General features: G+C 46.2%; 1 protein-coding gene across 1 annotated transcript in view; it reads left to right on the top strand.

Annotated features, from left to right (window-relative positions):
- Positions 1 to 14556, top strand: part of rmdn2 (regulator of microtubule dynamics 2) — a 244687-nt gene that overhangs the window by 116583 nt on the left and 113548 nt on the right. Inside the window, exons 3-4 of the mRNA XM_072500117.1 lie at positions 253 to 355; positions 14078 to 14138. Of these exons, the coding sequence (XP_072356218.1) occupies positions 253 to 355; positions 14078 to 14138 (164 nt within the window). The remainder of the gene's footprint in view (positions 1 to 252; positions 356 to 14077; positions 14139 to 14556) is intronic.

The following is a 14556-nucleotide window of genomic DNA, read 5'->3' as shown; positions in this document are numbered from 1 at the left end:
GTCCAGCCAACTGAGCTAAACTGGCCCCCATATGTTTAATATAATACCACGACTGGTTTAAAATACTGCCCCAGTTTAGAGGGTGAAAAACTCAACAATTGATCCGCCAGTCATGTTCAAATTAATTTTGTTGTTACTCCATAACCTTTTGTTTTCCTGATATTGCAGTTGTTTTCAAAGATTACTGAATGTACTATTTAATGGTCAAATGCAAGAGACCTGACAAGTACTTAATGTTGTTTGTTTTTCAAGTTTTGGGATCGGGTGGAATTTCTGTGGCGATTAGCACGGGCATATGCTGATATGCATGACATGACAGCAGATATAGAAGACAAGAAAAACTATGCTACAATTGGTAAGTTTTAAATATAATGTGTGATTCTGCATGCTCTTCTATTTAAAAAAATCAAATTGCATCCTGTTGTTTCCAAAACAGTTGATTTCATAGAATTTACATTGCAGAAGGAGGCCATTCGGCCCATCGCGTCTGCACCTGCCCTTGGAAAGAGCACCCCACTTAAGCCCCACGTCTTCACTCTGTCCCCATTATCCCAGTAACCCCATCTAACTTTTTTTCTTGGACACTTAAGGGCAATTTAGCAAGGCCAATCCACCTAATTGGCACATCTTTGGACTGTGGGAGGAAACCGGAGCACCCGGAGGAAACCCACGCAGACACAGGGAAAATGTGCAGACTCCACACAGACAATGACCCAAGCCGGGAATCGAAACTGGGGCCCTGGAGCTGTGAAACAACTGTGCTAACCACTGTACTACCATGCTGCCCCATTTGTTTGATTGTTAAACAGTTTGAAACAAATGACAGTGTATGCTGTTGTGTTTGAATAATATCTTCTGACGTTTTGAAAACTAGTTCAAAATATAGTACCAATCAGAAGCAGCAAAGTTGTTTTTATTTCTGATAGCTGAAAATGTTCTACATGACAAGATTCAGGGTTCCCAACGCAATTTCTAGTGAATATAAATAAAGGATATTAAACTGCTCATAATTTGATAAATATACAATCTCAACAAAGAACAAAGAAATGTACAGCACAGGAACAGGCCCTTCGGCCCTCCAAGCCCGTGCCGACCATGCTGCCCAACTAAACTACAATCTTCTACACTTCCTGGGACCATATCCCTCTATTCCCATCCGATTCATGTATTTGTCAAGATGCCCCTTAAATGTCACTATCGTCCCTACTTCCACCACCTCCTCCGGTAGCGAGTTCCAGTCACCCACTACCCTCTGCGTAAAAAACTTGCCTCGTACATCTACTCTAAACCTTGCCCCTCTCACCTTAAACCTATGCCCCCTAGTAATTGACCCCTCTACCCTGGGGAAAAGCCTCTGACTATCCACTCTGTCTATGCCCCTCATAATTTTGTATACCTCTATCAGGTCTCCTCTCAACCTCCTTCGTTCCAGTGAGAACAAACCGAGTTTATTCAACCGCTCCTCATAGCTAATGCCCTCCATACCAGGCAACATTCTGGTAAATCTCTTCTGCACCCTCTCTAAAGCCTCCACATCCTTCTGGTAGTGTGGCGACCAGAATTGAACACTATACTCCAAGTGTGGCCTAACTAAGGTTCTATACAGCTGCAACATGACTTGCCAATTCTTATACTCAATGGCCCGGCCAATGAAGGCAAGCATGCCGTATGCCTTCTTGACTACCTTCTCCACCTGTGTTGCCCCTTTCAGTGACCTGTGGACCTGTACTCTGAGATCTCTTTGACTTTCAATACTCTTGAGGGTTCTACCATTCACTGTATATTCCCTACCTGCATTAGACCTTCCAAAATTCATTACCTCGCTTTTGTCCGGATTAAACTCCATCTGCCATCTCTCCGCCCAAGTCTCCAAACAATCTAAATCCTGCTGTATCCTCTGACAGTCCTCATCGCTATCCGCAATTCCACCAACCTTTGTGTCGTCTGCAAACTTACTAATCAGACCAGTTACATTTTCCTCCAAATCATTTATATATACTACAAACAGCAAAGGTCCCAGCACTGATCCCTGTGGAACACCACTGGTCACAGCCCTCCAATTAGAAAAGCATCCTTCCATTGCTACTCTCTGCCTTCTATGGCCTAGCCAGTTCTGTATCCACCTTGCCAGCTCACCCCTGATCCCGTGTGACATCACCTTTTGTACTAGTCTACCATGAGGGACCTTGTCAAAGGCCTTACTGAAGTCCATATAGACAACATCCACTGCCCTACCTGCATCAATCATCTTAGTGACCTCCTCGAAAAACCCTATCAAGTTAGTGAGACACGACCTCCCCTTCACAAAACCGTGCTGCCTCTCACTAATACGTCCATTTGCTTCCAAATGGGAGTAGATCCTGTCTCGAAGAATTCTCTCCAGTAATTTCCCTACCACTGATGTAAGGCTCACCGGCCTGTAGTTCCCGGGATTATCCTTGCTACCCTTCTTAAACAGAGGAACAACATTGGCTATTCTCCAGTCCTCCGGGACATCCCCTGAAGACAGCGAGGATCCAAAGATTTCTGTCAAGGCCTCAGCAATTTCCTCTCCAGCCTCCTTCAGTATTCTGGGGTAGATCCCATCAGGCCCTGGGGACTTATCTACCTTAATATTTTTTAAGACACCCAACACCTCGTCTTTTTGGATCTCAATGTGACCCAGGCTATCTACACACCCTTCTCCAGACTCAACATCTACCAATTTCTTCTCTTTGGTGAATACTGATGCAAAGTATTCATTTAGTACCTCGCCCATTTCCTCTGGCTCCACACATAGATTCCCTTGCCTATCCTTCAGTGGGCCAACTCTTTCCCTGGCTACCCTCTTGCTTTTTATGTACGTGTAAAAAGCCTTGGGATTTTCCTTAACCCTATTTGCCAATGACTTTTCGTGACCACTTCTAGCCCTCCTGACTCCTTGCTTAAGTTTTAAGTTCCTTCCTACTTTCCTTATATTCCACGCAGGCTTCGTCTGTTCCCAGCCTTTTAGCCCTGACAAATGCCTCCTTTTTCTTTTTGACGAGGCCTACAATATCTCTCGTCATCCAAGGTTCCTGAAAATTGCCGTATTTATCCTTCTTCCTCACAGGAACATACTGGTCCTGAATTCCTTTCAACTGCCACTTGAAAGCCTCGCACATCTCCTCCAGTATTCTGAAAGTTTCAATGAGATCTCCCCCTCATCCATCTAAACTCCATTGAATACAGACCCAGAGTCCTCAACCGCTCCTCATATGACAACCTCTTCATTCCAGGGATCATTCTTGTGAACCTCCTCTGGACTTTCTCCAAGGCCAGCACATCCTTCCTTAGATACAGGGCCCACAACTGCTCACAATACTCCAAATGGAGCCTGATCAGAGCCTTATACAGCCTCAGAAGTACATCCCTGCTCATGTATTCTAGCCCTCTTGACATGAATGCTAACATTGCATTTGCCTTCCTAACTGCCAACGGAACCTGCATGTTAACCTTAAGAGAATCCTGAACTAGGACTCTGGGCTGGTTTAGCACACTGGGCTAAATAGCTGGCTTTTAAAGCAGACCAAGGCAAGCCAGCAGCGGGGCTGGTTTAGCACACTGGGCTAAATAGCTGGATGTTAAAGCAGACCAAGGCAGGCCAGCAGCACGGTTCAATTCCCGTACCAGCCTCCCCGAACAGACGCCGGAATCTGGCGACTAGGGGCTTTACACAGTAACTTCATTGAAGCCTACTTGTGACAATAAGCGATTTTCATTTCATTTTTCATTTCATCTCATTCATCAAAGGCATTAAAGACACTGATATGGAAATTGAAAGGTCAGCGGCAGGGTTGCTGTTCCGAGGTCATGTTTAAGGGTCCGTGTTGGTGAAGCCGCATCACGCTGGTGACTAGAAAATATCTTTTTCTATCTTGCGTTCTTTCTTTTCATTCTTCTTTTTCTTCTCTCCCCTCTCTTTCATTTTTTGTATGGCTTGCTTTGTCTGCATACGCAGACATACACACACAACATGAGTTGCAATTTTTGGAACTAGAGGATGGAGGAAGCGAGAGAGCAGTGAAGGAGGCGGCAGTGGCACATATCAAATTTCAATTGCAGATCGACTGAGGTAGAGGCAGAGAGAAGAGGTGTTACAGAAGAGGATGGGTGTAGCCTATTATGGAGAGGATATGTGCTTGAAATCTCCGCTATATGGTTCAGCAGTACACTGAAATTGGAAAGAATGCCGTTCAGCACGAGACAGTGGCTGAGAGGAAAATGTAATCAATGGAAAAGGTTTATCGAGGATGCCAAAGATGATGACTTCAATGTTGAACGGGAGGACAGTAGATAAGACCAGGATTGGATTTTGGACCTGCGGTTTTACAGTGCAGGTCCAGATGGAGAGGGGGTGGAGAGGCATTATGGCACATACGTGGAGGTTCACTCCATATCTTATGATTTGGGCAGCCTATGAGCTACTGGGGCGGCCTGGCAGCACAGTGGTTAGTACTATCACTTCACGGCTCCAGGGTCCTAGGTTCGATTCCCGGCTTGGGTCACTGTCTGTGTGGAGACTGCATGTTCACCATGTGTCTGCCTGGATGCTCCGGTTTCGTCTCACAGTCCAAAGACGTGCAGGTTAAGTGGATTGGCCAAGCTAAATCGCCCTTGTGCCCAAAGGGGTTGGGTGGGGTTGCTGGGTTACCGGTATGGGGCGGTGGTGTGGGTTTAAGTGTGGTACTCTTTCCAAGGGCTGGTGCAGACTCAATGGGCCAAATGGCCTCCTTCTGCACTGTAAATTGTATTGCATATGCGCCACTCTTTAAATACACAGTGGACTGTCATCCTTGATTCGGGGCTCAAGTCCCAATCTGAGGCCTGAATCATAAAATCATAAAGCTTGGAAGGGGCCTACTCAGCCCATCATGCCATTGTCAGTTCCTTGAAAAAGCAATGCAATTAGTTTCACACTCCTGCTGTATTCCCATAACGCTGCAATTTTTGCCCCATCAAATGTGCTTGCATCACCTTTTGGGAAGGACATTACAACTCTGTGAAAAATATTTATTTATTACACCATCTCAGGTTATTTTGCCAATTACCTGAAATCTTTGTCGTTAGATTACCAACCTTTCTGCCTCTGGGAACAGATTCTCATAATATCTTCTTATCAAAATCCTTCACGAAGGAAAGGACCTTGGTGAGACCACACTTGGAGTATTGTGTGCAGTTCTGGTCACCTCACTATAGGAAGGATGTGGAAGCATTGGAAAGGGTGCAAAAGAGATTTACCAGGATGCTGCCTGGTTTGCAGGATAGGTCTTATGAGGAAAGGTTGAGGGAGCTAGGGCTTTTCTCTTTGGAGCGGAGGAGGATGAGAGGCAACTTAATAGAGGTTTATAAGATGATGAGGGGGATAGATCGAGTGGACGTTCAGAGACTCTTTCCTCGGGTGGATGTAGCTGTTACAAGGGGGCATAACTATAAGATTTAGGGTGGGAGATATAGGAGGGATGTCCGAGGTAGGTTCTTTACTCAGAGAGTGGTTAGGGTGTGGAATGGACTGCCTGCTGTGATAGTGGAGTCGGACACTTTAGGAACTTTCAAGCGGTTATTGGATAGGCACATGGAGCACACCAGAATGACAGGGAGTGGGATAGCTTGATCTTGGTTTCATACAATGCTCGGCACAACATCGAGGGCTGAAGGGTCTGTTCTGTGCTTTACTGTTCTATGTTCTATGCAAGTGGGTCAATTTGACCTATTTGCATCCACCCGCTAGCGCAGGACGTGAATCTTGATGGCTCTACCAGGGATGGACTGGAGCCCCGTTTTTTCGCCAATGCTGGATTCTCCACCACACCGGGGAACTCTGCTACTGGCGGTGGGCGGCAAAGAATCCAGTCCATCATCTGCTTGCCTTATCTGTTAGTCTAGGCCAGTGTCTCAAATGCTTTCTGAAACAAAATAGTAGCTATAGGGGCAGGTTGCGATGTAGTTACGGCCACAAACCTCCAACTGCAAGGTCAGGAGGAGTCTCTGAAACAGCTGGAACCATAATTGTCAATATTAGTGGTTGTCAGTACCATCCCACTCTCGGGTGTTATAGTGTTTTGTGGGGTCTGGCTTTATAGTGAAGATTTGAAGCTCGTTTGAGGGATAATCAACACAACCTGCCATGGACCCGATGTTAGGCACCCCAGGCTGGAGGATCAATGATCTGTATGAAAACAGTTCATAGTCTATCTTCAACATCGATGAATCTCATTATCTCATTATTGTTGTAATTTCCAAAAGATCTCCATCCAGCCCATGCAATTTACCAGTCACTGATTCATGTAACGAACTCCCAAGAATCTCCATGTCACTAGTCATGATTTTGCACCTGTTCCCTCATTGTTTTGGATCTTCCCTGAAGATGCCTTTTAAAAAAATTCATTTACGGGATCTGAGCGCGTTGGTTTGTACAGCATTTATTGTCCATCCCTAGTTGCTCTTCAGAAGGTGAGTCTTGAACAGTCCCAGGGTGTAGGTACACCCACAGTGCTGTTAGGGAGGAGTTCCAGGATGTTGACCTAGTGACAGTGAAGGAACGGCGTTATATTTCCAAGTCAGGATGGTGAGTGACTTTGTAGCAGATCCTGATGTAACCAAAGAAAGTCTCACTCCCTGTGGATTACAATTTCTGCTTTTCTCTCCTGGTGCAATGTCTGGAGGACCACTAAAAATAAGAAGTAAATGTGCTCCTGCATCACTTTACCTTTAACTGTCAACTGCAAAAGCTTGTGGAGTATCCTCCACAAATCTGGCCACCCTCCAAAATATGTCACAAGTCTCCACCTACTCCACGATGGCAAGCAAGCTGTGATCCTCACAACGGAGCCACCACAAACCCAATCTCAGTGAAGACAAGGCTCTGTCATTATACCAACTCTTCTCCATTTTCTTGCTGCAATACCAACACTTGCAGCAAATTGCCTTTAGGTGTGGAGTTAATGTACAAAACAGACAGAAAACTGTTCAGCCTACACCAGCTTCAAACAGGAACCAAAGCCACTCCAACTTTAACCATAGAGGTTCAGAAGGCAGAAGGTGTGTGCGTTCACTCAGAAACTGAGCTCCCGATCATTGTCAACTCCTCCAAATCCTGTGGGAAAATAGGCCTTTTCACTAAACACTGGAATACGAAGGCCCGCACCCAAATAGTTCCTGCAGCACAACACCTCCCCCTGCCGATTAAAATCAATAGCAGGATCCTGGAAATGTGTTCCATTTTCCATTTTGAGAGTCTCCTCATAATGAAGGTAAACATCATAGATCATAGATCATAGAAGTTTACAGCATGGAAACAGGCCCTTCGGCCCAACCAGTCCATGCCGCCCAGTTTTTACCATTAAGCTAGTCCCAGTTGCCCGAACTTGGCCCATAACCCTCTATACCCATCTTACCCATTTAACCATCTAAATGCTTTTTGAAAGACACAATTGTACCCGCTTCTACTACTACCTCTGGCAGCTCATTCCAGACACTCACTACCCTCTGAGTGAAGAAATTGCCCCTCTGGGCCCTTCTGAATCTCTCCCCTCTCACCTTAAACCTATGCCCTCTAGTTTTAGACTCCCCTACCTTTGGGAAAAGATGTTGACTATCTACCTTATCTATGCCCCTCATTATTTTATAGACCTCTATAAGATCACCCCTAAGCCTCCTACGCTCCAGGGAAAAAAGTCCCAGTCTATCCAGCCTCTCCTTATAACTCAAACCATCAAGCCCCGGCAACATCCTAGTAAATCTTTTCTGCACTCTTTCTAGTTTAATAATATCCTTTCTATAATAGGGTGACCAGAACTGCACACAGTATTCCAAGTGTGGCCGTACCAATGTCTTGTACAACTTCAACAAGACGTCCCAACTCCTATATTCAATGTTCTGACCAATGAAACCAAGCATGCCGAATGCCTTCTTCACCACCCTGTCCACCTGCGACTCCACCTTCAAGGAGCTATGAACCTGTACTCCTAGATCTCTTTGTTCTATAACTCTCCCCAACGCCATACCATTAACTGAGTAGGTCCTGGCCTGATTCGATCTGCCAAAATGCATCACCTCACATTTATCTAAATTAAACTCCATCTGCCATTCGTCGGCCCACTGGCCTAATTGATCAAGATCCCGTTGCAATCCTAGATAACCTTCTTCACTATCCACTGTGCCACCAATCTTGGTGTCATCTGCAAACTTACTAACCATGCCTCCTAAATTCTCATCCAAATCATTAATATAAATCACAAATAACAGTGGACCCAGCACCGATCCCTGAGGCACACCACTGGTCACAGGCCTCCAGTTTGAAAAACAACCCTCTACAACCACCCTCTGCCTTCTGTCGTCCAGCCAATTTTGAATCCAATTGGCAACCTCACCCTGGATCCCGTGAGCTTTAACCTTCTGCAACAACCTACCATGCGGTACCTTGTCAAAGGCTTTGCTAAAGTCCATGTAGACAACGTCTACTGCACTGCCCTCATCTACCTTCTTGGTCACTCCCTCAAAAAACTCAATCAAATTTGTGAGACATGATTTTCCACGCACAAAGCCATGCTGACTGCCCCGAATCAGTCCTTGCCTCTCTAAATGCTTGTAGATCCTGTCTCTCAGAATACCTTCTAGCAACTTACCTACTACAGACGTTAGGCTCACCGGTCTGTAGTTCCCAGGCTTTTCCCTGCTGCCCTTCTTAAACAAGGGCACAACATTCGCCACTCTCCAATCTTCAGGCACCTCACCTGTGGCTGCCGATGATTCAAATATCTCGGTTAGGGGACCCGCAATTTCCTCCCTAGCCTCCCACAACATCCTGGGATACATTTCATCAGGTCCCGGGGATTTATCTACCTTGATGCGCTTTAAGACTTCCAGCACCTCCTCCTCTGTAATATGCACACTTCTCAAGACATCACTATTTATTTCCCTTAGTTTCCTAACATCCATGCCTTTCTCCACCGTGAATACCGATGAGAAATATTCATTCAGGATCTCACCCAACTCTTGTGGCTCTGCACATAGATGCCCTTGTTGATCCTTAAGAGGCCCTACTCTGTCCCTAGTTACTCTTTTCCCCTTTATGTATCTGTAGAATCTCTTTGGATTCTCCCTTGCATTATTTGCCAAAGCAATTTCATGTCCCCTTTTTGCCCTCCTGATTTCCCTCTTAACTCTATTTCGACAATCTCTATACTCTTCAAGGGATCTACTTGATCCCAGTTGCTTATGTACGTCATATGCCTCCTTCTTCTTTTTGACCAGAGTCTCAATATCTCGAGTCATCCAGGGTTCCCTACTTCTACCAGCCTTGCCCTTCACTCTAAAGGGAATGTGCTTACCCTGCACCCTGGTTAACACATTTTTAAAAGCCTCCCATTTACCAGCCGTCCCTTTGTCTGCCAATAGTCTCCCCCAATCTACCTCTGCAAGTTCCTGTCTGATACCATCAAAATTGGCCTTGCCCCAATTAAGAATTTTAACTCTTGGGCCAGACCTATCATTCTCCATAGCTATCTTAAAACTAATGGAATTATGGTCACTTGTCCCAAAGTGATCCCTCACTAGCACTTCTATCACTTGCCCTTCCTTATTTCCCAAGACGAGGTCAAGTTTTGCCCCCTCTCTAGTCGGTCCATCCACATACTGAATGAGAAATTCCTCCTGAATACACTCAACAAATTTCCCTCCATCCAAGCCCCTAATGCTATGGCTGTCCCAGTCAATGTTGGGAAAGTTAAAGTCCCCTACTACTACCACCCTATTATTCTTGCAGCTATCTGTAATCTCCTTACATATTTGCTCCTCAATTTCCCGCTGACTATTTGGGGGCCTGTAGTACAGTCCTACCAAGGTGATCTCTCCCTTCTTATTTTTCAGTTCCACCCATATAGACTCAGTGGGCGAACCCTCGGATATATCCCCTCTAAGTACTGCCGTGATGTTCTCCCTAATCAAAAACGCCACTCCCCCTCCTCTCTTACCTCCTGTTCTATCCTTTCTATAGCATCTGTACCCCGGAACATTGAGCTGCCAGTCCTGCCCCTCCCTTAGCCATGTTTCAGTCATAGCTATAATATCCCAGTCCCATGTGCCCGTCCATGCCCTGAGTTCATCCGCTTTGCCCGTCAGGCCCCTTGCATTGAAATAAATGCAGTTTAATGTAGACCTTCCTTGCTCTCTGCCCTGCTTTCTCTGGTCATGCTTTACACACTCTCCCTTCCTGCCTTTTGTTTCTGTCCCCACTGACTTCCTACATCGGTTCCCATCCCCCTGGCACATTAGTTTAAACCCTCCCCAACTGCACTAGCAAACACCCCCCCGAGAACATTGGTTCCGGTCCCACCCAGATGCAGACCGTCCGATTTGTACAGGTCCCACCTCCCCCAGAATCGGTCCCAATGTCCCAGGAATTTGAAACCCTCCCTCTTGCACCATCTCTCAAGCCACGTATTCATCCTAGCTATCCTGTCATTCCTACTCTGACTATCACGTGGCACTGGTAGCAATCCTGAGATTACTACCTTTGAGGTCCTACTTTTTAGTTTAACTCCTAACTCCCTAAATTCAGCTTGTAGGACCTCATCCCATTTTTTACCTATATCGTTGGTGCCTATATGCACCACGACAGCTGGCTGTTCACCCTCCCCCTCCAGAATGCCCTGCAGCCGCTCCGAGACATCCTTGACCCTTGCACCAGGGAGGCAACATACCAACCTGGATTCTCGTTTGCGTCCGCAGAAACGCCTGTCTATTCCCCTTACAATTGAATCCCCTATCACTATAGCTCTGCCACTCTTTTTCCCGCCCTTCTGTGCAGCAGAGCCAGCCACGGTGCCATGAACCTGGCTGCTGCCACCTTCCCCTGGTGAGCCATCTCCCCCAACAGTTTCCAAAACGGTAAATCTGTTTTGGAGGGAGATGACCGCAGGGGATCCCTGCACTGCCTTCCTACTCTTCCTCTGTCTGTTGGTCACCCTTTCCCTATCTGCCTCAGTAACTTTAATCTGCGGTGTGACCAACTCACTGAATGTGCTTTCCACAACTTCCTCAGCATCGCGGATGCTCCAAAGTGAGTCCATCCGCAGCTCCAGAGCTGTCAAGCGGTCTAACAGGAGCTGCAGTTGGACACACTTCTTGCAGATGAAGGAGTCAGGGACACCAGAAGGGTCCCTGACTTGCCACATCTCACAAGAGGAGCATGACACGGGTCTGAGCTCTCCTGCCATGACTTAAACCTGAAGTTAAATTTGAACTACACTACACAGCTAAGAGAAAGTCAAAGAGAGAGAAATCACTTACCAGTTACAAGCCAATCACTTACCTGCTGGCTGTGATGCAATTGCTCCAGAGACTCCCTCACAGGTCTGCTTCTCTGCACCTCCTTCAGGTGAGCACCAAATTCCCTTAACTAGTTAATTAATTTACTTAATTAACTTGATTTTTTTTTTTGTCACTCCCCTCTTACCCAAACTCAGCCTTACCCAAACTCAGATACACTCTGTTTGCCTTCAGCACTCTGTTTCTATAGGCACTTCAGCCACACCCTTTGTTTCCTTCCTGATTTACAGTCAGCCAATAGGCCTGCTCCCAAAACTGATCTCTCTCCCGAACAGCTGACCTGCAAGGTAAGGAAGTGGTTAAGCAGTACTTACCTCACCCACAGCGCGCCCTTTTAAACTGTCCCCTCTGCCTCGCAGCTCCCGCGCTTTTTGAAACTCCCGCGCTGTTTCCAAGGTCCTGGCTCCCTCTCTCTCCCGAACAGCTGACCTGCAAGGTAAGGAAGTGGTTAAGCAGTACTTACCTCACCCACAGCGCGCCCTTTTAAACTGTCCCCTCTGCCTCGCAGCTCCCGCGCTTTTTGAAACTCCCGCGCTGTTTCCAAGGTCCTGGCTCCCTCTCTCTCCCGAACAGCTGACCTGCAAGGTAAGGAAGTGGTTAAGCAGTACTTACCTCACCCACAGCGCGCCCTTTTAAACTGTCCCCTCTGCCTCGCAGCTCCCGCGCTTTTTGAAACTCCCGCGCTGTTTCCAAGGTCCTGGCTCCCTCTCTCTCCCGAACAGCTGACCTGCAAGGTAAGGAAGTGGTTAAACATAGATGACAAAATTCCTCATCACCATCAACGTACCAGTCCAGCCTTCAGCCAACTGAGGAAAGAGTATTTGAAAACCAGGATCTCAAAGTGCAAATCCGATGTCTGAGTCTGAGGTCATGGTTTACTGCATTCCTGCAATCACATTGTCATGAATATTGAAATTGTTGTATATTGTATTTTATATTCTGTTGTAGTAATGTTATTAAAAGCCCTGGTTTAAAATACTTGCAGGCTATTAAAGCTGTATTTAAAGAACTATAGAATTCCTATAGAGCAGAAGGAGCCCATTCGGCCCACCAAGTCTGCACCAACCCTCAGAAAGGCCCGCTCCCCTGTTCGATCCCCGTAACCCATAACCTCACCTAACCTACACATCTTTTGACACGAAAGAGCAATTTAGCATGCCAATCCACCAAACCTGCATATCTTTGGACTGTGGGGGAAATCGGAACACCCAGAGAAAACCCAAGCAGACACGGGGAGAAAGCTTCCTAGACAAGCAGACCATGGAATACAGATGATGTAATTAATGTGAGGAGCCAGCTCTGTCTATAGTTTTTCAGTCTGTTATGAGATTTTAAGTTGAGTAGCACTTTGCCACAGGAGTTGAGTCTGACAAGAGTGAGGTGTACTGGCTCTGCTCTTGAAAGGGTCTCTCTCCAAAATTATGTACACAGATAAGCAAGTAACCTGATTTGTTAACTGTATTTCTAAGTGGCATTTGAACTGTATTGGATTGCTTAATTGGAATTGGTGGCGGAAAATTCAAGTTTTTCCTTTAATTTAAGAACCGTTTAACTGATAATTGTAAAGCTATTTCTTTGATATTAATGTGGTTAATTCTGTGTTTAAACTAAAGTTTATTTTAACATAAAAGATACCTTTTGGCCAGAGAATCGCTCCCAGGTGCAGTATCCTTCCTCACAGTTTTCCAAATAAAATATTGTTTTGGGTTCTCGCCTGGTAACCTAACAGAAGTTAGGGTCTGGTCTGGTATCTTCACACCATGTTCCTGTATGCTTCAGACAAGCTGGAGTGTGGAGTTTTGCTGTGTGCAAACTCCACACAGACAGTCACCCAAGGCCAGAATTGATCCCGGGTCCCTGGTGCTGTGAGGCAGCAGTGCTAACCAATGTGTCACCATGCTGCCCCAAGAGTCGTAATCATTCATTCCAACCACTTAGTTACAAATAACGAGCTAATGGAACATTGTTTCTATTTTGGATGGTTCTCTGGCATGTAGATAATTTATGAGGGATTGTATTTCATAGAATTTACAGTGCAGAAGAAGGCCATTTGGCCCATCGAGTCTGCACCGGTCCTTGGAAACAGCACCCTACCTCAGCCCATACCTCCACCCTCTCCCCACACCTCCACCCTACCCCCATAACCCCATCTAACCGTTTTTGGACACTAAGGGCAATTTAGCATAGCCAATCCACCTAACCTGCACATTAGTGTTTGTGGGAGTTTGCTGATTGCAAATTAGCTGTAACATTTCTTACTTTAGAACAGTGACTTCACTTCAAAAGTACTTCATTGGAGATAAAATGCTTAGAGACGTCCAATAGCTGTGAAAAGTGCTGTATAAATGCAAAACATTTCATACGACTAACGGCAGCTCTTTAGGAACAAAAGGGATGGATTTCTAGAGATAGAATTGAAAAATTAGAGATGTTATGCGAGACCTGTATCAGTCGAGCAAGATTTCCCCTTTCAAAATACATGCTGACTATTCATTATAATAGTTTCATGTGCAGGCTCCACACAAACAGTGGCCCAAGCGGGAATCGAACCTGGGACCCTGGTGCTGTGAAGCAATAATGCTAACCATTGTGCTATCGTGCCGCCCACGGTTGATGGTCAGGGATTTTCCCTGCATTAATATATTATACATTAATATAACCCATATCCTCCAGCTTTGTTAAATTGCAAACACAGCAGAAACTAAAATGTTCACAATATCCTTTCCAGGTAAGGAGATAGCTACGGATGCAGTTAATGCGGGTCCCCAGAGTGCTGATAGCCACATGTGGTAAGTCTGAATAACCTCACAGCAAACATTGAATGCATGTTATCTGTCACTAACACTACTAATTGTAGGAAAAAAAATCAAAAATCCATCCTTTTTGTTTGTATCTATTCATTTGAGACCATGTTATATTATTAAGATTCTTGGACGAGATTCTCCGACCCCCCGCCGGGTCGGAGAATCGCCGGGGGTTGGCGTGAATCCCGCTCCCGCCGGTTGCCGAATTCTCTGGCACCGGATATTCGGCGGGGGCGGGAATCGTTTGGCGGGCCCCCCCCTGCGATTCTCCGGCCCGGATGGGCCGAAGTCCCGCTGCTAGAATGCCTGTCCTGCCGGCGTGGATTAAACCACCTCTCTTACCGGCGGGACAAGGCGGCGCGGGCGGGCTCCGGGGTCCTGGGGGGGTGCGCGGGGCAATCTG

The sequence above is a fragment of the Scyliorhinus torazame genome, chromosome 4 (assembly GCF_047496885.1).
Source record: "Scyliorhinus torazame isolate Kashiwa2021f chromosome 4, sScyTor2.1, whole genome shotgun sequence".
Lineage (NCBI taxonomy): Eukaryota > Metazoa > Chordata > Chondrichthyes > Carcharhiniformes > Scyliorhinidae > Scyliorhinus > Scyliorhinus torazame.
This window is presented reverse-complemented; position numbering and strand designations above follow the sequence as displayed.